Consider the following 27210-nt stretch of genomic DNA (forward strand, 5'->3'; position numbering starts at 1 on the left):
ACGCAGCTACGGGCAGGGCTGCACAGTCTTACAGTGACAGATCTTCAACACTTTACTGGTCCAAATTGTAAATAAGTTTTGGATCTGTGGTTCAAAGGAATTAAGTCAAAAGCCCCGAAATGCATCCTAAGCTTTACCCAATGTTAGATGATGTGTAGCAACTGTAAACTCTGGCACCTACAGAATTTTTCTACCAGTCAGTTCTTTTAGGCTGAAGTTTCCCCTGCTGCACTATACTGGCACCTGCTGGCCTTGTATGTGTAGTGCATCCATGTTTCTTTGACTCCTTAAATAATTAGTTTCAACCTAGAGCCAAAACACACGTTAAGAAAAACCTAGGTTCAGCACGTGTTCTCTTACCTCAAGGTTTGCCGGGATCTGTAGGAGTCCTGGAAGCTTAAAGTAGGCGTCCTGGAAGCTTAAAGATCTGTAGGGGTCCTGGAAGCTTAAAGTCCTGGAAGCTTAAAGGATCTGTAAGCGTCCTGGAAGCTTAAAGGCGTCCTGGAAGCTTAAAGCTTAAAATACAGGCGCCTGTATTTCCCTTTCCCTTTTTGCTGCTCTGTAAATGCTAAACTTTAAGCTTCCAGGACGCCTACAGATCCCAGCAAACCTTGAGGTAAGAGAACACGTGCTGAACCTAGGTTTTTCTTAACGTGTGTTTTGGCTCCTAGTAACTGTGTTGGTCTGCCATTAAAAAACAAGATCCGGGTCCAATTGCAGCTTGGTCTTTAAGGTGCTTTTGGACCTAGATCTTACTCTTTAAAAATTAGGTCTGCTGTGGAAACATCCAGTTTTTTACAATTCCTTCCCCACCCCCAACGGCTTTGATGCATGTTTAAAAAGCCTAATCCAATCAACCCTGCAATACCATTCCATTCCAAGACTTCACAAACTGCAGACTGCAGATTAAATCATTTCCTCCTTTTTTGGTACTGAACACTGAGCCTGTTGAAGAGCTTTTGAAGCATAAAAAGGCTTATTTATTTTGTGATGCTTTGATTGGTCTATAGGCATAGAGGGACTAAACTGATGGCACAACAGAATATCTTCTGCTGCATTGTCTCTTAAATACAGAAGACAAAAAGGGGAGGGGGAGGAGGAATGTGTACTCCTTCCGGAAGTGGAAGTAGCATCCCTGCCGTATAATGTGGAAAACTGGAAACGGAAGAGAAAGATTGGGTGTGTAAGGAAAGTGAAAGAGAAAGAACCCTTTGTGCTGCAGAGAACAAAGAAGAGAATGTGCAGTGAGTTAGGAGGTGGAAAGATTAACAGAATAGACGTCGGCCACCTCCGTTAATAAATATGGCCGATATTTATGTATTTATACTTATTTATTCCTGAATGTACTTTTTGATAATGTCTTTCGCGGTTGGAACATGGATAGATTTTTGTAATTATTTTTAAATATTTATAAGTATTTACAGAGCACTTAGTTACTTTACACTTTTTGTGGATGATCAAAAAATGATAAAACACTTTGTTCCCCACGGTGTGGTTAATCTACTCAGTTCGTTTGAGTTCTTGACTGAAGGAGCCTCTTGTCTGGATGGGATCAGGTGCGGAGCAGGTGGCGATACCCGGTCCCTGCCTTCACCCAGCTGGGTGCAGGGGGCGATGCACCCCTCCACCTTTACCCAGTTAGGATCAGGAGTAGGGCAGGAGATGCCCGCCCCTGCCTTCACCCAGCTGAGATCAGGAGTGGAGCAGGTGGTGATGTCTGCCCCCACTTCACCCAGCCGGGATCAGGAATGGAGCAAGTGGCAATGCCCGCCCCCTGCCTTCACCCAGCTGGGATCAGATGCAGAGCAGGTGGCGATGCCAGCCTGCGCTTCACCCAGCTGGGATCAGGAGCAGATGGCAATGCCCACCCACTGCCTTCATGCAGCTGGGATCAGGTGCTGAACAGGAGCAATGCCCGCCCCCTGCCTTCACCCAGCTGGGATCAAGAGCAGAGCAGGTAGCAATGACTACCTCTACCTTCACCCAACTAGGATCAGGTGCAGAGCAGGAGGCAATGCCCACTCTCCCTTCACCTACCCAGGATCAGGAGGGGAGCAGGTGGCAATGTCCACTCCCTGCCTTCACCCAACCAGGATCAGTCATGGAGGAAGAGGCAATGCCCGCTTGCTCACCCTCCCCCTTCTAGAGCCTGTTGTATTTTTTCCCCACAACGGGCTTTGTTACTAGTCATTTTAATATTTACTTCAGCATCTCCAGGGAAATAATTCATCAACACTCAGTAAATGGCAATTCATAATCTTCCACTCCTACAGAAAGTTAAGCACCTTCAAGGGCCATCCTTTGCATAGATTCCCAATGGAGAGATTTCAATTAGGAACAGTGGTGAAGGAGCACAAAGTAATACTGGGACATGTGGAGGGCAGAAAGGCAGCAGAGGCACAAATGTTAGAAAAGAAGGCAAGATGAAAAAGATAATATTTGAACTAGAGAAACTGAGTGATAGCAACAGCTGCCTTTACCCAAGCATTTTCTGCCATGGCCCTCACATGAGAGAATAGCCTAAGCTTGCCTGTGGTCAGGAAGGCTCCCATGTTTTTATCGTTCTGTAGAATGTGTAGAATGGACTTATTCATGAGGGAATTTTTAAGATAGAGAAATAAGATTAAAGACCCAGTGTTAGATGAAATTTCGATTAAGATGAGAAGCCATGTTAGTCTGTCTGTAGCAGTAAAAAAACTAACTACAAGTCTAACAAAATCTGTGATCTGAAGCGAGCTGTGATTCACGAAAGTCTTATAGGTGAAAATTAGCTTCAATTGCTATGTACTTTCTGTTCATTACGTTGTTCAAGAGCCAGTTCGGTGTAGCTTAGGGTGTAGGAATATGATCCGGGAGATCCAGGTTCAAATCCTCTTTGGGCCTTGGAAGCTTTCTGGATAACCTTGGGCCAGTCAGACATTCTCAGCCTAACCTACCTCACAGGGTTGCTGTGAGGATAAAATAGAGGACAGGAAAATGATATAAGCTGCTTTGGGTCCCCATTGGGAAGAAAAGGTGAGGTATTAAGTAATTAAATGGTTTGCTAATTTTGCAATTCAGCTCTGATACATTATTAATGTTTGATATTATTTTAGTGCATTGCTTCCCAGCTGCACAACTCAGGTTTATTCACTGCTGGTTCATGCTTTCTATTGTTATTTTAAACTGTATAATCCACCTTGAGCCTTAGTGAGAAAAGCAGACTATAAATGAAGCATATAAAATAAATGTATTTAATAGTGTAGAATTATGCACTGAGACGAAGAGGCACTTTGCTCAGCCATACAAATAAAAACTTGTCCACAGCAGCAAATCCACAGTGATTATTTGTGTCAAAAACTTGGACACTTATTTTTTAAGAACCTAGTTCTAGTCCATGGCGGAGTTCCAACTCTCAACTTGCACCAGCTTCATTTGACTAACTAACCTCCTTTGAGACAGCACTTGGCAATATAAAGTCATAAAAACCAAGAACCTCTAGAGCTAGGTGTGGCAGCCAGCTTTCCTGTTTCCGCCATTTTTTTGGCATAGTCATAGAGCTCTCTGAAACAGGCAAAACTTTGCAGTGTCCCCTTTCCATACTGCATGCTGAAGATGCGGCATAGTAAGGAAGATACTTGCAGGCCAGGCTTGGCAGCGAAGGACAAAGACTCCCAAGAATAGCCAATAAGCGACATTCCAGACTCTTTAGGCAGAGATCCAAATAGCCCACAATTTGGCAATCTCCTTACAAACTGGGGCAGGAAAGCTGCTGCCAGAAGGCAGCCATCTTGCCATGCAGTAACCTAAGAGGAGCCCAAATCTTAGTTCCTTGGTATTGCCCTTTCCTCTTATTCACTTCAGCAAAAATAAATCTACCTCTCTAACCAGTTCAAGTAGTAGAGCTGAGCTATTTTTGCAAAATCTCTCCCTCCTCTATTAATGTTTTCCCGTTTTACAGCAGTTTTTAAAGAGATGGTGTGAAAGCCAAGGTGAAGGAACGGAACACACAGAAGGAGCCCCTTGGTATGTTGCTCAGGCAACCTGGCTGGGGATCCCCTTTCTTTCTGTTGTGGTGGTTTCACACCACAGGGAGTGGCAGCCTAATTGCCTTGACAACAAGCCTGCACATTCCCCCTTTCCCCAATCCATTCAGGGCAAGAGCTTCATGTGCCCTCAAGTGACATTGCCATGGAAAACAATGAGCATTATATTTGAATTATAAGGTCCGAACATTAACACTTGGCCAACCTAAATGGGTGTTTTTTTTAAAAAAAGCAGGCAACTTAACATTTCAGTAAGTCAAAGCACTGTTTGCCATACAGTATCTCAAAAGCCCAGTGAGAGGTCACACAGCACACACTGGGGCTCTTAAATCCGTAAGGCTGGGGTAGGAAATGACCTGGTATTCAGATCTACCTTTCATATAGTGCATATTCCAACTTTGTCAGCATCAGACTGGCTAACACAGGCAGCATTCTAGGACAAATCTCTGAAAAATGCCATAAGGAGATATGAAGCAAAAAAAGGATGTTGATTAAACCACTTATTGCCTATAAAATTAGAATTAGTGGACTCAATGAAACTCTAGAATGCTGGATTGTTCTTATGCAGTATTACCTAATATATTCTTGATTTGTGCTTCTTCCCCATTTCTTTGTAGTCTTGAAAGACAGCAATGGCCTGAATCCATCAAAATGATAGAAGAGCAGCGTCTGGCCCACTGCTGTCCCTTCCTTGTGCCCTGGCTCTCCCAGCAACTTGCAAGAGTATTTGTAGGCTCCTGCAAAAGGTAAACCATTACATTCAAAACTTACTTAAAGCCAGTACCATTTATATCGTTCAGGATACAAAACTTTTTAAAAACCCTATGAATCTTGAAGTTTATAGGAAACAGTTGGATATTTTCATGACTTAACCACAGCAAAAAACAAAAATCAGAATTTTGTTTAAAAACTCTTATCACTACAAGATTTTATGCTTCGTGGTCATTTATGGACATCTGAAACAACATACTTGGAAGCAAACAAACTTCCACAATTATTTGTGAAAGCAGGAACTGAACATACCCAGCTCTGCGTAAAAAAAAGGTAAAAGTACTGACCCATGGTGGGGACGTCACATCACGTTTTCTTGGCAGACTTTTTATGGGGTGGTTTGTCATTGCCTTCCCCAGTCAACTACACTTTACCCCCAGGAAACTGGGTACTCATTTTACCAACCTCGGAAGAATGGAAGGCTGAGTCAACCTTGAGTCGGCTACCTGCACGCGGCTTCTGCTAGGATCAAACTCAGGTCATGAGCAGAGCTTGGGACTGCCGCTTACCACTCTGTGCCACGGGGCTCTTTTACCCAGCTCTGCTTATACTGTGAATATACCTCACGATGAAACTCTTACAATGCAGTCAGTGACATCCCAGTGAATCCAGTAGGATTCATTTCACAGTAAATGATAACTGCAGGACTTCAAAAACTTCAGATTTGGGTGGTAGTTGATTTAGGCCTTAAGGTTGTGATATACTGTAGGATGAAAGGGTATGGGGCGAACCAAGTGAAAATCTCAGGAGGCAGAGGCTTGGCAGGACTTCTTGGGACAAGGCTATGTGCTCTCTGAGTGCCCATTTTAGTCTACCCCATGGGTAGTATTAATTATGAAACTAGGTAAATATATGCATATCTACATTATATAAAATTGTCAATTTTTTGGTTGTTTGCAAGTTCTGACAAGGCTAGTCTGCATTTTAAGACAGAAAGTTACAAAGCAAAAAACGAAATTAAGTAGAAATTTTTATTAAAATTAAAAGCACGAATCATGAACAAGTCTTGTTATAAAAAGGTACACAGAAGTGCATCACCCCTCAGTGTTTAGGCACTGGGATTTGCAGCAGTATTGCATTGCATTGAGCTGCCTGGCTGCCAAATGGACCCAGAATTCCCAGCTGGGCATGTACAGAAATGTGCAATCCTCCAGAACCACCATCCCAAGATCCCAGAAGCCTTTGCCAACCTCCATCCAACACCATCTCTTCCCCAAATACAAAATTCATTGATTCCACTTTCTCTTATCCTTAAAGCAATCATATCAGGTCATACTCTCTCTTGCTAGGGAAAAAGAAGAGACCCTCTTTTCTATACTGTGCTTTCAATTTTAATAAAAGAACACGACAAGAGCCAATTCCAGCCTGAGTGTGTTCATAATTCTTTCTGCAAATAATAACAAAGTCCTATTGAAGAAGGGAGCAGCATATGAATCCAAGTTTTGTTTTTTGAACCAGAAGATGTCAAGGCATTTCAAAACTATCATATTATGTGTGATTCTAATGGTCCCTCCAATCTGAGTTTGAAAAGGAGCAAAATAACCTGCTCCTATTGTCCTACCCTTCCTTCCCCCAAGATTTTGGTTGATGTCAGAATAATTTTCTGTAGTTGCATCTGGACAGCAATACTCATACCCAGGACACCTGGAATAAAATACATTGAGCTTTTTCTCATGTCAGGCCTCTGGATTCATGAGCACCCCTATTACAAGGTTATACCAAAATTTATTTTATCAGTAGAGTATTTGGTGAATCTTCTCCTTGTCATCTCCTTGTAAGCTCTGGTCATCCCAACAGCAGAAGGCCTTCCACAGAACACTTCGAATTTGGTTTCTCTACATCCAAGCCCTACTTGCATGAAAAACAGCCACATCCCATAAGTACCTGTGACACAATGCTCCTTTATATCTTTGTCCTAGTTGGCCTTATGCATTTCTGGATTTGTCCCTTGGAATACAAAAATCTTAAACTGAATAACCAGAGAACAACCTGCTATTACCTGGCATGAAGGATATTCTTAGCCCAGTGGTGTCTGGAGAACTTGATAGACAGGTAAGATCACAAATAGAATTCCCCCTTCCCCATGTTTCTGCAGAGGAGTGCTTATATAAAAATAGACAAGATGGATGAGAGAAGCAGGAAATAACCTGGACCAAAACAAAACAAAAAAAACCTACCTACTGTTGCCTGTGGTGGGATGGAGAAGATGAAGGCTGCAGCAGCTTTTTGATACAAAAGAGAAAGATTAAGAAAAGAATGGCTCCCCTGTACAATCCAGGAGAAACAGCAGCACAATTATTTACCATAGTTATGTAAAAAGGGATAGAGGAAACAATAGCGCAGGCCTGCAGAACTTGTGTCACACGAAGCTGAAAGCAACATCCCTGTCAAGTGTTGTGGCTTGCCAGGCACTCACCACCCCATCCCTGACAGGGAGCAAAACTTGAAAGTTTCCTGAAACCCTGGCAAACCCTTCCTCTCTGTATACTGGTTATGCTCTTTTTCAGTTTCATGAACCACACTTTGCAGTGCCTTACTGAGTACCTCCTCTCCACAAAACTGATAACCTTACAGGATAATTCAATAAAAATCATTCATTATAAAAAGTACATTTTGAACCATTAGAAGTCTGCAACTCTATTCCTGATGAAAGAGTTCCCGCTTCCGTAACAATTATGGGACCTAAAACTGCATTTCCAAGAAGGTGCCTGCATTCATGAGGCAAGAACCCAGAAAGGACAAGCAGTCTTGTACACAGAAGATAGAAGTTAACTCAAATGTACATGATCAAGAACTTCCCCTGCATGTTTTCAGAAACAGAAAAGGAAGGCCCAACTAGGATAAAGTCACAAAGGAACAGAGTACATTTCACCAACCAACCAAAAAGTAGCATAGAGAAAGAATACAGCCCTTAATAGTTGCTTCAAGTAAAAGACCAGTTGCAGCTGCTCAACTTGCAATATGCTATATTGAGAACTGAGACGGGTATTCACCTCCTTATGCCATGACTACAGAGCCTCACTACAGGACGATGATTCTTGGCCATCAGTTGCTTTGGCTTTACTGCAAGGGTCTCAATCCCGGGGACAAGATACCATGCTGTAGGGACTCTAATGTACCTTCACTTCTACACAACCATCAGCTGGCCAATCACATTTGAGCCAAGAAATAGTGCTGTATTGGACAATAACAGTAGGCCAGTTAGGGGCTTTATTCCCATTTTCCCATTCACCCAAGACATTTCCATGCTGTTCACAATGTCTCAGAACCAATACCTTAACAAGTAACAGGCATCTAATTCTGTCATCTTACACTACCAGGCCTACAAAGCTTCTTTCTCCTCACAAAACTAGGCCGAATAGATTAGGCTGTTCCATGAATCTGTCAGCGTTGATGACTTATCCCTCCCCCCTTCCCAGTACAACCTGTAGGGTTCTAAAGTTTCACACTCACAGTCACAACTACCTTTTTTGTAAAGCAAGAGAAGCTCCTTCAAAGGAGCAACACACTTTGGTGAGTTTTAGTAACTGAAATAGGTAGTAATTCTGACAGGAAGGCACCCAAGGAACAGCACCTCTTGCTGTGCTGCCCATACACTAGGTACAAGACTGTACCCACCTGACAATATTTACATTTTTAAGGTAATGGTAAAGCCCCATTCATCCTTGGTGTCTCCTCATAAAAAGCTTCTTAGCAAAACGGGTAAGCCAAGAATAGAGCCATGCCTTCCACAGCTTTATTTGCCAAGCTCTCTCTCTCCTTAACATTTCCCCATTTTTCCCTCTATTAATCAAACCTGCCGTTCATTTTACTATCAATAAATATCACTTCAACTCAACAGTCTTCATCACATAGACAGGACACCCAGCAATCGCTTCTCAGACTTAATAGCTAAACTACAATAAACCAACTACCTACCAACTTCCTAAGTTCAGCTTTCCATTCTTAATAGCTAGGTTAGCTATTCTAACAGGATACAATATGGCCTCATTCCACACACCTGGATATGCCTAGCTCCACTTCATGCGGCCTTCCTCCACAGATACTTTCCTTACCTTCTAGGAGCACTGGGTGGAGATACATAAATAAAAATAAATAATATGAATTTATGACATCTGACTATCCCTCAGTGCTTAGCACATGGGACAGCATAAAGCTGGACGTCAACATTTTTGCCTTTACTTTATAGGGAAGGCAGTCCCAGAATACCAAGACTTTCATTGCTCCATACCATATAATATGAGCAGGAGCCAAAAAAAGGCGGTCCCTTACCTTCATGGAGAGCACCACCATGACACACTGGCTCTCTTGCCAGAAAAAAATGCTCCTTGCCATTTTCCATTCCCTAGCCCCATTCCCAAACAATGTCATATCTTCTCTGCCAGCCTCAGAGATCAGGACAGTTAAAATGCACTGGCCACTGGGCCAATTACTTCTAAGCATGCCCCCACCCACAGAAACGCACACATTCCATCCAGAAATAATTTAAACAAAATCAGATGCCTTTCAAGAAGGGAACGAGAGGGGGGGAAAACCTAAAATAAATAAAGCTATACAGAACAATCCTTAAAGCTTTAGAATGAATAAAACTTGCAAGAAACAGGAGTCTCTTGCTCTAATACCGAGCAGCAGCTTCCCCTGCCCCTCAAGGGCTGCCATTTTAGGATCTCTTTTATTCATCTTTGTTCCTTTTCAAGATGAAGGTAAAAAAATCCTGTTAGCATATCTGATTACTGTTTTCTTTAGTTAGCTTAAACAGCTTGGGCTCTCCCTACCACCAAAAGGTTCCTTCAACACCGCCCCACCCTGCCCCACACACTTGGCTTCTTTTTCTCAGCACAGAGATTTTTATTTTGTAACCAATCCCAATCTGTTAGCCAGAGTACCATTCCTTCCTCACTCCTGGCAGAAAACTGTCCTCTCACAACCATACCTAATATATACACCGCTGGCCTTGCAAGCGAGGGACGGACCACGTGTTCTCAGAAGCAAAGCCCCCAATGAAGGAGGGGAAACAACTCATACTAAGGTGGGGCGGGGAGGAGGAGATAAGCAGCTGACTCAGGGGGCTGATCTACAGCCACAGAGGCGAAAATTCAGCGAAAGGAGGGGTTTGGCAACAATAAGATAGGTGGCATTGTTGCTAGGCCAGCAACTCTACTGGGACTACTCTGACTGCATCAAAACATGGCACCACAGAATAAAAAATGACTCCACCCTCTACCGGTCTGGACTATCATTTCTACAGCTACTGGCTTCGGCACAGTAGTGTATATTTGCCCCCTGAGGTCACGGACAAGAAGCCAGCTACTTTCACAGCAGCAATCAGCTTCATATTGCCAGCTGCCTTTCTCCGTCATGGTGTGATGGCTACTTAGAGGCAGCCACCAACTTCCACCATTCCGTCGCCACCCTGGATTCCAGTCTCTCTCTTCTTCCTTCCCTGAACTCTGCTCCACAGCACACAGGCCAAGAATGCCTCAGCTGGTCTTGCATTTACATTCAGGTGTCAGCTCCAGAGGATGCTTCATAACACAGGGCAGGGTCAGCTGAGCACCCCCAACCCTGAAGACGCTCAGAAATCCAAAGAAGTGAAGTCTCCAAAGTCACAGTCAAAAAGTTCACTGATGCCTTCACCCTCCTCCAGCCCAAAATGGTAGTCCTGGGTCTGGGGTGGTGAGAGGGCAATGAATTCAGTAGGCAGGAAGCTGGAGAAGTCATCCTTGCCCTGTTCCAGCAACGCATCGACTGAGGCCAGGGGTGAGAGAGTCACATCATCTGTTGAGCACTTCAGGGGCACTGAACTGTCCCCAGGCAACAGGGGCTCTGTCAAAAGAGAAAAAGAGGCAATGGGCAACTGACTGCCTATTCACGCAGTTATGACTCACAATGTTGTTCTGCCAAAGTGGTTATCCCCAGCTGTCCCCTCTACAGAAGCCGCACGATCCAAGATGTTCCAGCCCCATCCTTTTGCCTTGCAAATAAGCCCACAGGTGAACATCAGGTGGTATGCCAGCAATAAACTGGCCAAAGAGTTACTTCCCATCTTCTGCTTTGAGCCCCCCCCCCTTCAAGAGACAGTCCCAGTAAGATATTTAAGTTGACTTTCACCCCTGATACATTTTAGTAATCTGTAGAACATAGGTTAATGGCCTCCCCCCCCCTGCTCCCTCAACGTGGCCCAGGGAAGAAGAGCCATACTTGCCCATGGAAGGTGGCTTCCAGCCAGGGTGAGCTGGGCATAGGGCCTGGCAAAGCCACAGGGCAGGCTGACTCCTCCTCCTTCGGGGGGAAGGGGCCTGGGCATGTTGGGACATGAGGCTATTTTTTCCCTTCCAGTCTACCATTGCTTCAGGAAAAGCTAGCAAGGCTATAGCTGGGATCTTGCAGTAAATCTCTGATAACTAGCACCTCTATTGGCAGAACAGGGCTTCATCCCTCCACTGCAGCCTAAAATGTTTCATGAAATCCTGCTCCTAGGGGAAATGGTTAAGAAAAGAAGCACTGAAAACTGAAAGCGTGCAGTCCCGTCCCACCCCCACCCCATTATAGCAGAAGTTTATACTTCGGAAGTCTTGCAACTCTGTCCACTGGAGGTGGACAAAACAAATGAGCAAAAGGGACAACCCTGAAATGGTGGCAACTTTATGGTTTACCTCTAGCTCTATATCCTAAAAATAACCCAGAACGGTTCTCTGTTGTCAAGTTCGATAACTGAAACAGCATGGTAGATACCCCTGCAGATTCGCTCCATGCTTTTCAAGGAAAACTGGACTAGACTTAACTTCATCTATGCTGGTTAACCTTTTTCTCCATTAACAAAGCCTGAAAGAGTGCAAGTAGCCACAATAAACTCTCTAGAGAAATACTGTGGTAGCTTCTCACTTCTTTTGTGCCACTAAGGTGTACAGCCACAGCCCACTGTGCTGTTATTTCCCTTGCAACTAGAAAACAACAGTAAAAACTGTCTTGGCAACGTCTACAAGGGGTGACAATCTTCATTCACCCAGGCAACCAAACACACATCAGGCACGAGTCACGACTGTCCTCTTCCCCTCTACCTACCTTGGTCTCCACTCAGCAAGGGCAGCTTCATATCCTGGGAGGGGTGTAGAAGCACAGAGGCTTGAGAAGACTCCAGGGAAGTTTCTTCAGCAGCCGCTTTCCATGGGCTTTTGGTGGGGCTGGAGACCCCGGAGCTCTCTTCTGGGCAAAGGAACACATCAATGGGGCCCTGAGTGCTTTTCACAGCAATCTGGAAAGCCTAGGAGAAGTTAAGAGGTAAGCAATACTTAATGGGACCCAGACCAAGGTTTATACTCTGGTTTCAGTAACAACAAGGGTGCTAGTGCACTTACTTCTGTACCCCCCATAAGTATCCCTCCCCCAGTGACGAGAAGCTAATCAGGTTTTGAGACGGCATTTAGAAAACTCAAGAACTTTCTCATGCTGCTTATTTTCTCTAGAGTTTCCTCCAAAAGAGCAACTTATGCTTAAAATGTTTTGGGAAATTCTGTTCAATAGAACTTTGAACATTCAAGAGAAATGTGATCATTTCTTGTGAGTAAATGAAACCCAATGCTAGCGTTGCAAAGGGAACATATTATAATGTCCTGCGCAGCGTTTTTCCTTAGCTTGGTTTGTTGGCTGACTGCAAATCAGACCGTTTGCTCTGCTCTCTGCTTCCAAGAGTCTGTGGCCAGGATCCTGCAAGTCAGTCCATGAGAAGCTGACAGATGGAGGTTGTGGCTTTCCTGGTCCTGTAACTCTCCAGAGCACATAACACAAGAACTTACCAGGCAAGAAACCGGATGGAAATTTCCAATTCAGACCACCAACATAGCAAATAGGGCAGAACGAGAGCGGGGCAGCCCCTCTGTGCAGCAACCTAGCTTCCTTTGGCAAAGAGCTGCAAGATCTTCCAAGGTGTTTGCAAGTCTTGGATCTGACTACAACACAGGTTTGGACTGTTGGGTTAACAATAGGGCTGCACAACTCTAATTCTGTGGCCCATCCTTGGCTCTCTGAAGTAACTAACAGGCAGTCAATTTCTTTACATGCAATGGTTCCAAGATGGGCAGCATCGACTACACCAGTGCCAATGTTCAGTGCACCGTCTCTTCTCTTTGCTCTCCAACTGCCTTCAGTAGACTGGAGGCAGGGAGTTAAATCTGGACCAGAAGACCATAATTTTCATCTAAGAAGGCTTGCAGAACAGGTGGATTCTCATTCATTGCTCATTATCTACAGAGTCATTCTATTTCCAGGCTGTCAAGTTGGGTAGCAGCCCTAAGTATGTATGTAGTGAGACTCTCGTTTGTATGATAATTCCAGAAGGGCAGCAAGTGTTAAGTCGGTTGTAGCAAAATAAACAGAAGTCCAGGGGCACCTTAAAGACTAAACTCATTTATTCCAGCACAAGCTTTCTTCAATTAGAACTCACTTCTTCAGATACTATAAAGAAGATCCTCCAACAGCACCTGAAGAAGTGAGCTCTGACTCATGTACGCTCTTGCTGGAATAGAAAAGAGTCCAGGAGCACCTTTAAGACCAACCAACTTTACTGTAGCATAAGCTTTCGAGAACCACAGTTCTCTTCGTCAGATGAGACGAATGAGACGAGATGCATCTAACAAAGAGAACTGTGGTTCTCGAAAGCTTATGCTACAGTAAAGTTGGTTGGTCTTAAAGGTGCTACTGGACTCTTTTCTATTTTGCTACTGAAGATTAACACGGCCAACTCCTCTGGATCTTGCTGGAATGAATGTTGTTAGTGTTTAAGATGCAACCAGACTTCTGTCCAATTTATATGAACTACCTGGCTTTGATTAAATTGTCTCGGGAGCTTTCTGCATAAAGGCAATGTGCAAAATGGATGTAAGTATGAAAAAGAACTCTGGTTTAGAATGGAGAAGCTGGATTAGATACTTACTGACTCCTTTCTAACCCTATCAGGCATTGTGACATCTGGATATCCTCACCACACCAAGAATTCAAGACCAGCTAGATGGATATTTTACTACAACAGGATCAGCCATCACTCATGTCTAGAAGCCAGAACAGCAGCAGGATATGGGACCCACGAGGGGCAATCTGAGCATAACAGCCTTGAGTGGCCACTGCAATTCAGGAAATCAGGAAAAATTACCTCTGCTGGGTCAGAGACTTGCATCTGTGTCTCCTGGGGGGCTTTGATCACCATCACCAGCTGCTCAGAGGGGTCTGCAATGCTGCGCAGATCTTGGCAAGTCACATAAGCTGAGGTGTGCTCAGTCAAGTTTTGCCAGGAAAAGGATCACAGGCTATTCACCAAGACCCACCAAGTTACAATATTACATACATACGAAGTTTATAAGAGCCAAATCACTCCATGTTGGGGAACAGCAACTTCACTGCTCGACTGAGCATGGAAGACACAGATATGCATGAATACTAAGCACAGAGGGGGAAGAGGAAAGGTTAATGTGACACTGCATGCATGCATGCGCGCGCACACACCTCCTCACACACAACCTGCCGCACAGAGAAAATTCATTGTAACAATGAGCAAATGACTTTCTTCTTCCTTCCAAACAGCATTCAATAGGATGCATCCAGGTGATTTCCTGAGGATCGTTTCAGTGTCAGAATGCTTCTGTACAAGTGCCATCCTCTGCCCCAACCAAATTTCTTGTTAATTGAACAGCTTTTTGGAGCACAAACACTTTTGGCAAGGGATAGGATTTTCTATTCCACAGCCTTTCTGGGAGCAATTCTGAACAATTAAAAAATGTGACAAGCCTGGGGAACAATGCCTCCCAACACTCTCAAGCACACATTTCAGGCAGACCATCTACCACACTGGGGAGGAGGAGGGGGAAGAATCTAGATTTTATTATACAGCCCAAGCAGCTCAGCTATAGGGCTGCCAGGCACAAATAAAAATCAAATAAATCACTGAGCAATGTCTGACTGATTCACCTCCACCCTCTCAGACCCACAATACAAAGCCTAAACTAGCAGCCAGGTAGGTATTTTCCACTAGCTCACAGGGTGGGGAAGTAGAAATTAAAACACCAACACCCAGTGCTGGAATGTCAGGAGTGCAACTACCTCGTTGGAACCTGGGACTCTGCTCCTCTCTGCTCATGCTGCTCTGCATCTTCTGAGCTGCTCAAACCACCCAATCCTCCCTCCATCTTCCAAGAGAAGGATATTGCTTGTTATCGGGGTCCTCAGTAAGGAGCCTGAACTGGGTGGTGCACATCTGGATGAGGTTGTCCATTTGTTGTTCTGCAGCCTGAAGATCCTGGAGTTCTTTCACCAACCCCTGGCTCTGGCTGGTGCTCCCCACAGCAGACCGGTTGCCCCTAAGAAACAAGAGGACCCCAAAGGGAGTGATCTCTTCCTTGACAAAAGGGAAAAAAACCCAAATGCCTGCTGTCACCCTGACAGACCCAAGTGCACTCTACATGCTTGTTTTCCCACAGTCAAGCTTCAACCCAACACTGGGTGGATGAATGCCCCACTCCCACAGTGCACAAGATGCTGCAATTCCAGGCAACATCCCCAAACCAGACAGGCAAGCCATGCAACTGGAGTACAGAAAACACCAGTGGGGAAGTAATGGCCATTTGGCAACCATGGAGGCAAAAGTGCTGCAGGAATCCCAGTAGTGCTGCTAGGAGCCTCTCCCAACAAAGCAATCGCTCTCTTCTCACACTTTCAAGATCTTTTCCTCATATCCACAGTATGTCCCAAGGAGTCAAGGCCACTTGCTACATTAGCAGTTGTGTACAGAAATACTTCTGTGAGCTATTCACAACAAGGATCTAACATCGGAAAGATTCATAGCAGAGTCCTATTTAGGACAGAGGAATGCTTTACATTACATCAGAAGCACACATAGATAATAATAACCAAAGAGCAAAGTTATTTTTCTGCTCTGCCATAGCAAGCTTAAGACTGAAGACAGACTTGGAAACGTGCTTGTAAAGGTTGATGAGGTTTCAGCAACATGTATAAAGAGGATGTGCAGTAAGCAAGAGCTCTAGTAGCCAGAGACAGTGGCTCTGCCCCTCCCTATGATAAAGTTTTGGGAGGATCTCCAAGAAAAACTTAGATTCATGGAAGATAGATCTATCAACATCAACTGGCCGTGACAGGCAAACACCTACATCAGGTTCAGAGGTAGTAAACCAGTTGTATGTGTGGGAGCTGGGAAAAGGACTCCCCATTTGATTCATTGTGTCATGGACCAACCTGGCCCAGCGGAGCAGAGAGACTCAGAGGACTCTTCTGAGGAAGAGGCAGCTGGTGAACCTGACCCAGATCCACAGCCAGTGGCAGAGGCACTGCAGGAGAAGGCAGGCCCTGAAGGCTCAGATATTGATCCACAGCCAGGTCCCAGCACATCGGTTCCTCAGCTTCCCAGCCCTGGGCTGGCAACAGAAAGCCACGTGCCGGCCAGCTCTCCCCCTTCATCACCAGAGCCTCGGGAGCACTGCCAGAGGAGGGCTAGAAGAGCCCTCCAAGCCAGAAGGCGCAGTGCCAGGCTAGCGGCACAGCACCGGCCCAGCATCGTTAGTGATGATGAGTGCTCGCAGGAGCAGGACTGAGACAGCCGGCAGGTGCTTGCTGTAGCACAGGCAGCTGAGCACTGTGAGGGTTAAAAGCAGCCAAAGAGGGAGTGGCTGCGTGGAAGCAATGAGTCCGCTTACTACGGACCTTGCTGCTGTGTTTGGAACTGATTCTCTTGTCCCTGACCTTGGCCTGTTCCTGTGGATGTGTTTCTGGAATCCTCCTTTGGACTTGAAGCCGTGAGTGTGCCCAATTGGTGCCTGAACCTTGGAACTAGGTGCTGCCCTGCTCGGACAACTTGGGAGTTTTCCCTTGCCTGCCGCCAGTGTGAGTCTGCATCGGGACACATTGTTTTACAAACCCTCCATACCCTCCCCTCCTCCATCTCTGGCATACCCCACCCAGCTTCTTTTCAATGAGTGTGCAGCAAGCCCCATGGGGGCTTCCACCTTTTTGTGTTTTCAAAACAAGACAAGACCCGTATCAGCTACGCTAAAAGCAACATCTCTTTCTTGCCTACCAAGTTAGGTCTCAGAGGGTAGTTGATTCTATAGGGCCACAGTGCAAAAGGCCCTGACCCAAATTCTAATCAATCTCATCCTTTAATTGGAAAGGACTTTGCACCAGAGACAGCCAGAAACTTCCATATCAATTCACATCTTCTTGACAGAGGTCAGGCTGAACAAAGGGTTCAGAAAAAGTTTCAGAGTTGGTCATAAGGAAATGAAAAAGACCAACACCACACAGAACTTGAACTTCTAGTATTCAACTAAAAAGTATCATGGATTCTTCATGTCTATAAATGCAGAATGCTCTGTACCTCCCGCCCCCCCACCCGGCCCCCACCAATACTTTGCAGTAACTATGACAGCTGCACCTCTTTGGTACCACTCTACAAATCAGAGTTCCAAGGGCTGAGCTATTAGCTCCCTGCAACCAATCATTTTGTTTCCTGGCTAGTGTCTGAGGTGGACTGGAAGCTACGTGATTGTAGGCAGTGGCAACTGTATGAGATCTCACCTTCTGAGGAAGAGCCCATTCTGGTCCCTTCCCCTGTGGCAGAGGTTCTGCCCTCATTCCTTAGAAAACAGAGAAGGTTCTGTTTCACAATAGCCAGATGGATACAAGAAAAGCTTACCCTCTGTCCTGATGAAGGACATATGGACCCTCGGAATACCCTCCTGGATCCCCGTGGGTCCCCAACCCAGTTGGAGAAACATTGTTTTGAAGCAAGAGAAGTGGCATTAAGTCCAGTATGGTCAACGCTCTCATCATCTTCTCTGTGCCAACCAATTGTTCCCTTATTACCACAATCTACGCCTTTCTTCTATAGAGTTTGAATAAAGGCAACAAATTCCAGAAGGATAACCATACAAATCACTTGCTACAAATAGAAAAAAGTTACTTTCTGAGGCCAACAGCAGGTCACAAAAAAGTGCTCTCTTACTGGGACAGCCAAATACTTGCTGTCACAGGAATAACTAAACACCTGGGCACGGGAGAGGTGACCACCTACTTACAGCCACTGGATATGGTTCTTGGACTTCTTGGTGATAAGCTGGATGCCTTCCAGGACATTGGTGATGTCATAGATCCGCCTCTTCTGCACCTTGAGCACCTCTGCAGCCCAGTTAAGATCTACAACACCATCAGGCGATTGGCTCAGCAGCTCCAAGAATCGTTTGGTAGTCAGATTCAAAGAAGTTTCATAGCGGGATTTCTCTCCAGGAGACTTCAGCCCTATGGATCAATGAGGACTAAGTTACAATGGAAAAAAATATCCAGATGCTGGAATCCAGCTTATTCGACATAGTTTTTATGTACTTTATATACTGCTTTTGCCTGTAAGTGGAAGAGAAAGCAGAAACTATGCAATCTTTGCAGAATCCAAGTCAATGGCTGCAAGCCACACCCACTAAAATATCACTAGTCACTGCCCACTCAATTTCCAGTCTACTTAAACAACTCTGTAAGGCTAGAAACATGCAGAAAGCCCAGATTCTCAGGACACTGAAAATTCTGTGCCCAACACAAGCTTTGGTACCATCATAATTTTTTAAACAAAAAAAAATACCAAGGACTAAGCCATGTGATCACAGAATACATACAGCCCCAAGAAAGCGACAACTGGTAGAGATGCCCATCCAGTGGTAGAAGCTGGTAGTCCATCAATGAACTGCTACATAAGCCACTTTATGAGTAGCTGCTATACTTGAATGATGCCCAACATGAAGCCGGAGCATATTCTTGCAGCTGTGAATCTCAGTTCTGTACCCATTAAGTTCAAGATGTGTATCAACTCTGAAAACCTTCAAGTCCATTTCTTCCCCTCAAACGCCCAGAATACTTGATGCTTCTAATCTCAGATGGTTTAGTCAACAGGGAATCCTGCTCTGCTTAGTCACTGGGAGAAGAAGTTACTTCATTCATGACTTTAAAGTGCTCTGGAACGGGCTGAAGAGCTCTAGCTCCCTAATGGGCAACAGCACCTTTAACAGGATTTTTCGCTTTTCCTCGGGTTGCTTGGACACTCTCTGAAATATACTGGTGGTCAGTTTCCAAATTCAGTTTCCGTTTTACCTAGAAAAGAAGAGATTTTAAAAGGTAGTTAAGAGAGCAACCACTTGATTTCAGCTCTATAGGGAAACAAACTAGTTTATGATACAAGACTAACAAAGCTACTGTGACATAAGCTTTCATGGGCTAGAGCGCCAATTTCTCCAGCTGCAAGAGCTGATGAGGCACTGCTGAAACAACTTGATGTCATCTTTGGAAAAAGACTACAGACAAGACCAGAAATCAACCAGTAGAGGGAGTGGGTAGGTTGGAAGTTTCAACAGGAAACCCAAGATGAGACCAAGCTGGGTAATCCAGTATGAAGGAACCAACAGGCCACGCTGTTCCTTGTCTGGTCTTCAGGCACTATGATCTGGGAAATATTAAGTGATTCTAGAGTCCTATGCTTGTTCCCCCCATCCCCAGTCAATAACATTAAGCAATAAATGAACACAGACAGAAGTTTGAGGAGGAACTACATTGGATATCCATCACAATGGAAAAATTTTGCCTTGCTGCAATCAGAGCAAACCTAGCAGCATGGCAAAAGCTGCCCAAATAGTGAACTTTGTGTGTAAAATGCTGTCAAGGCAGAGCTGACTTATAGTGGCCACATAGGGTTTTCATGGGAAAAAGATGGACAGAGACAATTTGTCATTGCCTGCCTCTGCATAAGAGTGAATTAGTCACATAATAATAAGTAGGGCATAATTTATTACAGCTTCACTTTTAGGAAGCTAATTTTTACCACTGCAAAGCAGAACCTAAGGTATAATTTATATATAATAAAATATATATAATAAAATATTTTAATGTAACACGTCTCAGACAACTTAACCAATTAACAGCAGCAGCAAACTAATTTGTTTTTGAAAGGAGCATAAGTATCAAGCCTGTTCAATTATCTTTTTAGTTGATCTAAATATGAGTACTTGACTAATAACTGGTCAATTTTTTGAAGACTCATCAAACACCCAGCCTTACTGCTCTCCATCAAGCAGGGCTTCTCCTGGGTCACTATAGCTTCAACCGAACCCTAAACCATTTTTGGAGGTAATCAGCGCATGCAACATGGACATGATCTTGCTCCCACCATGACATATGGCAGTTGGCAAACTTTAGCCTGGAGTGGCCTGGGCACACTGGAGGCATCTTTGCTTCTAGAGAGAGGAAAGAATATCCAACTGCTTGCAACAGACAAGATGATTGTCATGCCAGACTTGACAGCTTAATGCTTTAAAGATAAACTATTATTTGCATTATTTATATTGTGCCTCATAAATACTAGGCACAGCACAAACACCTATCTGCTCTGAAAGGCATAATACCAATGTTTGCCAAGAATCGCCTTACATGAAAAAAAGAGATGCAATTGTTTCCCAAGAGTAGTTAAATGAGTAGTTCTGTGCTCTTTGCCTCTCCATTTTATAGCACAGAACCAGCTATTGATGTGAGTTTTCCAGGAAACTTTGAAGCAGATAAATTTCCCAATTCAAGTTTAAATAAATTATTTAAATATTTAAATAATGTCTGCAAAAGAAAGCAAATACACCACATACAACCTCTGGGGTTTGTCCATGCTTCATATCCTCCATTTAGTCCATCTAAAATGATTGCTTTGCAGTACAGCAGTCCTAACAACTAAAGATAGACTATATTAACATACGGGATGAAAATTTTTCCATGGAAAAAAAAGCATCTGAAAAAATTCCGCCACACATTTCTGATTACAGCCTCCATCCCACAAGGTTGTTGCCCGTGGAGCTCTCCCGATTCCCAATAGAGCTTTTTGGGGTGATCAAAGGCAATCCCCCCTTCCCTTTTCACCAGTAGAAAAGCTCATTGGATCCAGACTTATATGTTGTCATCTCCTTTCAGGGGAGGTGAGCAATGGGAATCAAACTTCAGCTTCCTGTCTTGCCTACAAGGAAAGTCTGAGACTCTCAATATATGAACAGTTATGCTGATAAACTGATTCACCTACACAACTAAGCAGCAGCGGTGGCAGATCTCACTTGGAAACCCTTTTCCCCATTATAAAAGTTGCTAGAACAGATCCACTGCTCCCGCTGCTCAGAAAAGGAAGCAGGCTGTCTTCTCTGTGGTCAGCAAGAAGTGGTGGCAGAGAGTATGCTCAGATGGGGGACAGGAAGAGAAAAAAAAGAAAATTTTACAGAAGGAAATGCATTTTCACTGGCCCACCAGGGAGGAACTTTGGGAGACCCTGGAACACATGAAGAAACTCAACTAAGGGTTATGTGTGAATGAGAGCCTAAATGCGGGCCCTGCCCAGAGTAAAGGGAAGTGAGAAGGCAGCTGAAAGTGGAAACTCTTAGCCCCTTTGTAAAACCAGAATTTATAGGGGCCTGGATAAAAAGTCATGGTAATTAAACCAGTTTGAATCTGCACAGCAGACGTACTTTCACAAGGGATGCCAAGAATGCCTTTTTATTATTAATGCAGTTAGGGTTAGAGTCAGAAACTACTGAATATGATTAACGCAGCATGCAATGCACAAGACAATCATTTTAATTCAGTCTCTAGAAATATTGCTATTTAGTGTGAATGATGTGGTCTGAGTGTGTTTCCTTTCCTGTTCCTATCAACAGAGGCACATTCAGTTGCCAAAAGTCCTGTTTGCCACACAAAAATGTCATACCCAGCCTCTCCCTTCCTAGAGGACAGTGTGTGTTATGTCTATGAGCACAAAAATGCTAACATCTAGCCATGCACAGCATGAGCGGAACCACTGTAACTGACTAACAAGGGAAATCCAAAACAGCAATTCAGGAGTCTCTTGTGAAAACAACCTAATAAGATGGGCGCAATTCCTTGAGCATCATACTGCAATCCTATATACAACTGCAGGAATAAATAAGGATTTGTCTCCTAACAAACATAAGATGCACATCCCTAACTCTGGATAAGCGACTTGAGTTGGTCATCATAGGCCAGGTTCCCATTGACCTCTCATTTACACAGGAAACTGCCACACCACATCCCTCATAGTCAGGGCTTTTTTCCTGGGAAAAGAGGTGGTGGGATTCAGTGGGTTGCCCTCAGAGAAAATGGTCACATGGCTGGTGGCCCCGCCCCCTGATCTCCAGACAGAGGGGAGTTTAGATTGCCCTCCATGCTGCTCGGTGGTGCAGAGGGCAATCTAAACTCCCCTCTGTCTGGAGATCAGGGGGCGGGGCCACCAGCCATGTGACCATTTTGAAGAGGTTCCGGAACTCCGTTTCACCACAATCCCTTCTCATAGTAAAGATTCAGGTGGAATCTGACCCATCAATAGGATTAAATGCATATTTGACAGCTCATCTGCCACATGAGCTGGTCACCCCAATATCTTATCCTGCTGGGCCATATCAAGAACAAAGGGGAGAACAGAACCTCAGCATCGGTCAAGCCATTTACAAGTCAGAATTCATACAGGTCTCAACAGCAGTGCCACAGCAAAGGGGGACAAAAATTCTAGGCATCTATTTACTGAGGAGCCTAGGAATTTAAAAATGGCATCTTAAACATCTTGAACATTTTTCTTGAACATACTCAAATTTCCCAAAATCTTAAAAGTTTGTTCCCAGGAACTTGAAATATCATTACATATCTGATACTGAACAAGACCTTTTCAAAAGCTCCCTCCTTTCCTCTCTAAATGACAGATTCCTTGTATGAGATTTGAGCAGATCAGGTCCTGAGCCACAAGGATCCTCCACGCATCATCACAAGTCATGCCTTCAAACCAGCACACAGCTTGCATGCAGCAATGCGAACAGGGTGGGGCAGCAAGACATTGCGCCCCGATGAGACAACACAAAGTGAAAGCTCATTACAGATTCCCAACCCAAACAGCAGACCCTACAGTTAAAACAAAGCATCAACTGTAAAGCAGCTGCCCACTGCAGGCCCCTCAGCAGAAGAGGCCTCTGTGGGAAGAGAATGTCAACGAACAGAAAGCTTTGCGAGCATCACCTCCCTTGGCCTGCTTCCTGAGGAAGAGCAACTAGGATGGTCACACTGGTCTACTGAAACCTTTGCATTAGCCATCACCAAATAATGGCCAACAGGTGGGAGGAAGAACCCATACGATACAGCAAAGGACAATCATCATTCCTTGTCTCATTACAGATGACAGACAGTCACTTAAGTATCTAAAACCACTTGCTTAATCTTCAGTCAATTATTTTAGATGAGAAGGCAGGCGAAAGGGACCCCTATTTGAAGAAAACTACTTACAGTTCTATTCTCAGAATCAGGAATGCAGACAAAGATCAATTCTCTATACTAGGGTTGCCACGTTTGCTCCTTCAACAGGCTTTTTTGGTAGGCAGAAATTCAAAAGATGCTGGGATTCAGAGACAAAAAAAAGCTGTGCATGTGAAATGGCTAACTCTCATGCAGCTGGCAAAAGATAGGGGGTTTCTGCCAGGAGATGAATGTAACAACCTTGCTCTGCACAAACCTGAACGGAAACGGCTAGGAATGGGCAAGTACACAATATAGCATTAGTCTTGTAGGTACCAAAACAATTTAGAACTGCATTCAAGAGTACCTAAAAGTTGCAATCCTATGCATACATACCCTGAAGTTAGTTAGCAGAACTTACAATCCAAGTAAATATACATAGGACAAGGATGCTAATTCATGTTCAGGTCTTTAGGTAAGAACTTTGGGTTGGATCTCTCATAAAATCTCTGTAGACAGAAGTTGCTATCAGTGGAGTGGGATTTCTTTGTCATCCTCACCCCACCAAAAATGTCCCCATAATGCTGGTCTTGGGGGACAGGGTATGCTCAGGAGCAGCATAGGAGGGGAGTTGGTGGTCTACTGTAGGGGGGGGGGAAATCACTGAAAATCACCCTCCCTTCTGTCAGCAGAAATGTTGAGCTGGATCCCGTTCTTCACTTGCATTATCAACCTGTGTTCCCTGTATCCACAGCCCAAAGGAAGGTAAATTGCAAGAGCAAATCCATGTTTTCAAAAGCAGGAATAAATTCAGATTTTACAGAAGACCTCACAACCAAAGACAGACACCCCTCCCTCGTCAATATACACTTTAGACATTCTAACTGGGGGGTGCTGTCCCAACAGTAACTCTCAAAAGTACTGAGAGTAGCGGGCAAAATTGACAATTCAGCACATGGGAACCCTTGAGAACCCATGGGAGGGCACATCACTGATCAGCATCCCAAAGAAGTTTAATTGCACGTCTCTCAAACATTCACACATCATCATCATTGTGCTCAAAACAACTGTGTTTATATACTGCTCTTCCAAACAGATTAGTACCCCACACAGAACAGTGAACAAATAATAATAAGAACATTCAATTTATATACCGCCCTTCAGGTCAACTTAATGCCCACTCAGAGCAGTTTACAAAGTATGTTATCATTATCCCCACAACAAAACACCTTGTGAGGTGGGTGGGGCTGAGAGAGCTCCAGAGAGCTGTGACTAGCCCAAGGTCACCCAGCTGGCTTCAGATGGGGGAATGGGGAATCAAACCAGGTTCTCCAGACTAGAGTCCCGCGCTCTTAACCATTACAGCTGGGGCTGAGAGGAATGGCGACCCAAAGCCACCTGCAGAGCTTACAGCAGTAGTCAGATTTGAACCAGCAGAGTGCTGGTTTGCAACCCAACCACTTAACAACATTCAGTACCATCCTAAAGTGTAATGGTAGACTTTTCTTATTTATTAGTACAAGAAACAACATAGCAGTATGTAACACTCAGCACAGATAATTCCTAAATTCTACCTTTTCATTGCAGGGTTCAAGCTTCTCTCTCTCATGCTGCACCAACAAAGCATACATAGGTATAACACTGCTAGTCAGTGTCAAAGCAGTTAACCAGAAACTACCTTAAGCACTAATTTCTATGAATTTGTATACATGATATCCACCCCATAACAACAACAGGATGTAACAGTCTTTGCCTTTTCTCTCACTTAAAGAAGGTAAGCAGGATGCAACTGAAATCAGAGTTACATTGCCATTTACTTCCCTTTATGTAAATACATGCATCACCTCTGGCTTTCCCTTCCACAGATCTTTTCTTTTCTTTCTATACTAGACTAGGCATTGCATACCCTGGAGTACGTATCTCTAGAGACAGCAATTCAACACACAACCAAAACATTTGCCTTTGTTAAGAACAAACTGCACAGGACTCCGGGCCTTAACATCCTGTGACAGGAAGTTAAGCGGCTTCATTAACAGACTCCTGCTTTGAAAGGAGAGAGGCCCATGACAAGTCAACAACCTTTGTGAATTATAACCATCCAGACCAAGCAGGAGAGACTTGCAGGATTCAGGTCCACAATGCCATGTTTTGAAGAATCCACTTTCTAGCTAGTTAATGATTTCTTCGCATGTGTTTGTGAGCACTCTCTTTGCCCTTCCTGTTACATATGCCACGTACAAGAGGCATTGTTCGAGTCATAGCTTTGAAAACTCTCCCCACATCTCCCCTGTAATTACTGGCATTAGAAGAGGGAGCCTTTGCAAAGCTACACGGGATTTTAAACATCTGTATCAGGTCTTAGCTTGCCCTTATAGGCCTATATCTTTGGGCCTTAGAAAGCCAGGAAATGAACCACCCCAACTCGCATTATTAACTACATTTCTGCAATGCCAGATAGTCATTTTAAGCAGAGTTAAGAAGCTGAGTATCCTCTGAAAGGGGGAGGGGAGGAAGAGGGCAGGCCTAGGCAGCTGACCGTTTCTTTCCTTGTTAGCAAAAGAGTAGTTCATGTCTGCCGGAGGCTGGAAATTGTGCCTTTTATGCCGAATGAAACATCTAAACACTGCCCTAATTTTTACTGCTCTCGAGAATCTCGATATCTAGGCCTGTTATTCCCCTGCCTTCCTGCATGCAGCTCAAGCTATTATGGAGCCGGGCGCGAGTTAGTTCTAAGCAAAACCTGCCTGCCTCATTTGTCTAGCATTAAAGCATGCCTTCTCTGCAGCCGTCCATATAACATCGTATGCATGAGCTAAGCACACGCGGCTCTGGGAAGCACATGTCGTTACTGGCCGGGCTTCTGGCTTCCTATTACATCGAGAGCAGAGAAAACGGGCGAGATTACCGGCGGCCGTTCCAAAGCAGGCCTCCGCGTGGCCGCCTCCAAGCGGGCGGGCTGTGGCGTGGCGAAGAGCAGCACTTCGGTGTCGTTCTCGCCCTCGGGCGCGGGGAGCTGGTCGGGGGTGGAAATGATCACGATCTGCTGGTCCATGACATGGATGGCCTCCGCTCCCCGCAGGAGGGCCTCCAGGTCGGTCACATTCTGGGTCACTCCCAGGCCCTCCAGAGACATGGTCCGAGGCGCCGTGGTTCACATGCCCAGGAGCTTGGACGAGAGTGGGCCGGGGAGCCCCTGACCTCGGGACCCCCTCCGCCACACCGCAGGGAGTCACGGCTTTCCGTCCCGGGGATCAGAGCCGCCTCAGCGGGCCAGCCCCAATGTCCTGGGCGCCGGGCTGGAGGACGGCTCCGGATGGCAGGGGCTGGGAACCAGGAACACGCCCCATTCTCCCTAAGCGCCGAGGCCCGGGAAACGGAGTCCCGCCGAGTTGCAGCCAGCCAGGGCCTTGTGCGGAAAGAGGCCAGGAACGAAGGGGGCCGCGGTTGCTTCGCAGGGCATCGGCCGCCGTGGGTGGCTCCGGTCGCCGGGTGGAGGGGAGGGCAGGGGCTACACACTGTGGCACACAGCAGGCTCCCTTCCGCCCACGCTCTCCAGGGCAGCGCCGACTTCCTAGCTGCCTAGCCCGGCTCCACCGAGCTCGCTCCTTGTTCCCCAGGCCGGGCTTGCGCGTCTCCTGCCGGAATTTTCCCACGGGGGCCGCGAAGCCGAATGCGCTCCGCGCTCAGCGCCGACACTGTTATTGTTCCCAGCTGGTCCCGGCCCCGCACACGTTTGCGCGCCAAATCCTTTTTGCCGCGAAAGCCGCACGAGCAGGACATCGCCGCTCCCATTGGCCAGCTCCGCCGCATCAACATTCGGCTCCGAGGGAGAGCCGCCGCCTCATTGGCTGCCGCTTTCGGATTGATACATCACGCCGCTTTGCCGTTGGCTCCGATCGGGCGGCTGCCGAGCGCCGTGGTGACGGAAGGAACGTTATGACAGCCGCCCAATGACAACGGCTTAGATCGCGGAAGGGAGAACGATGCCTGGCCAATCGGAGCAGAGCTGAGAGACGTAGCGGCTGGGCATGTGGGAGAGGGGAAGTTATTATGGTCCGGAAAGGCTGGATTGTGGCAGCAGCTGAGGGACGTGTTCGTGCCGTGTTCTAGG

General features: G+C 45.4%; 1 protein-coding gene across 1 annotated transcript; it reads right to left on the minus strand.

Moving 5' to 3' along the window:
- Positions 1 to 5788: 5788 nt before the first annotated feature.
- Positions 5789 to 26814, minus strand: E2F1 (E2F transcription factor 1). The gene is made up of 7 exons (XM_054981782.1): positions 26005 to 26814; positions 18845 to 18935; positions 17876 to 18095; positions 14993 to 15145; positions 13945 to 14059; positions 11862 to 12060; positions 5789 to 10622 (listed from the first exon to the last, which is right to left on the minus strand). The coding sequence occupies exons 1-7, from the start codon at positions 26230 to 26232 to the stop codon at positions 10372 to 10374; spliced, it is 1257 nt and encodes a 418-aa protein (XP_054837757.1). The 5' UTR covers positions 26233 to 26814; the 3' UTR covers positions 5789 to 10371.
- Between the last annotated feature and the right edge of the window lie 396 nt (positions 26815 to 27210).

This window comes from Eublepharis macularius, chromosome 5 (assembly GCF_028583425.1).
Source record: "Eublepharis macularius isolate TG4126 chromosome 5, MPM_Emac_v1.0, whole genome shotgun sequence".
Taxonomy (NCBI): domain Eukaryota; kingdom Metazoa; phylum Chordata; class Lepidosauria; order Squamata; family Eublepharidae; genus Eublepharis; species Eublepharis macularius.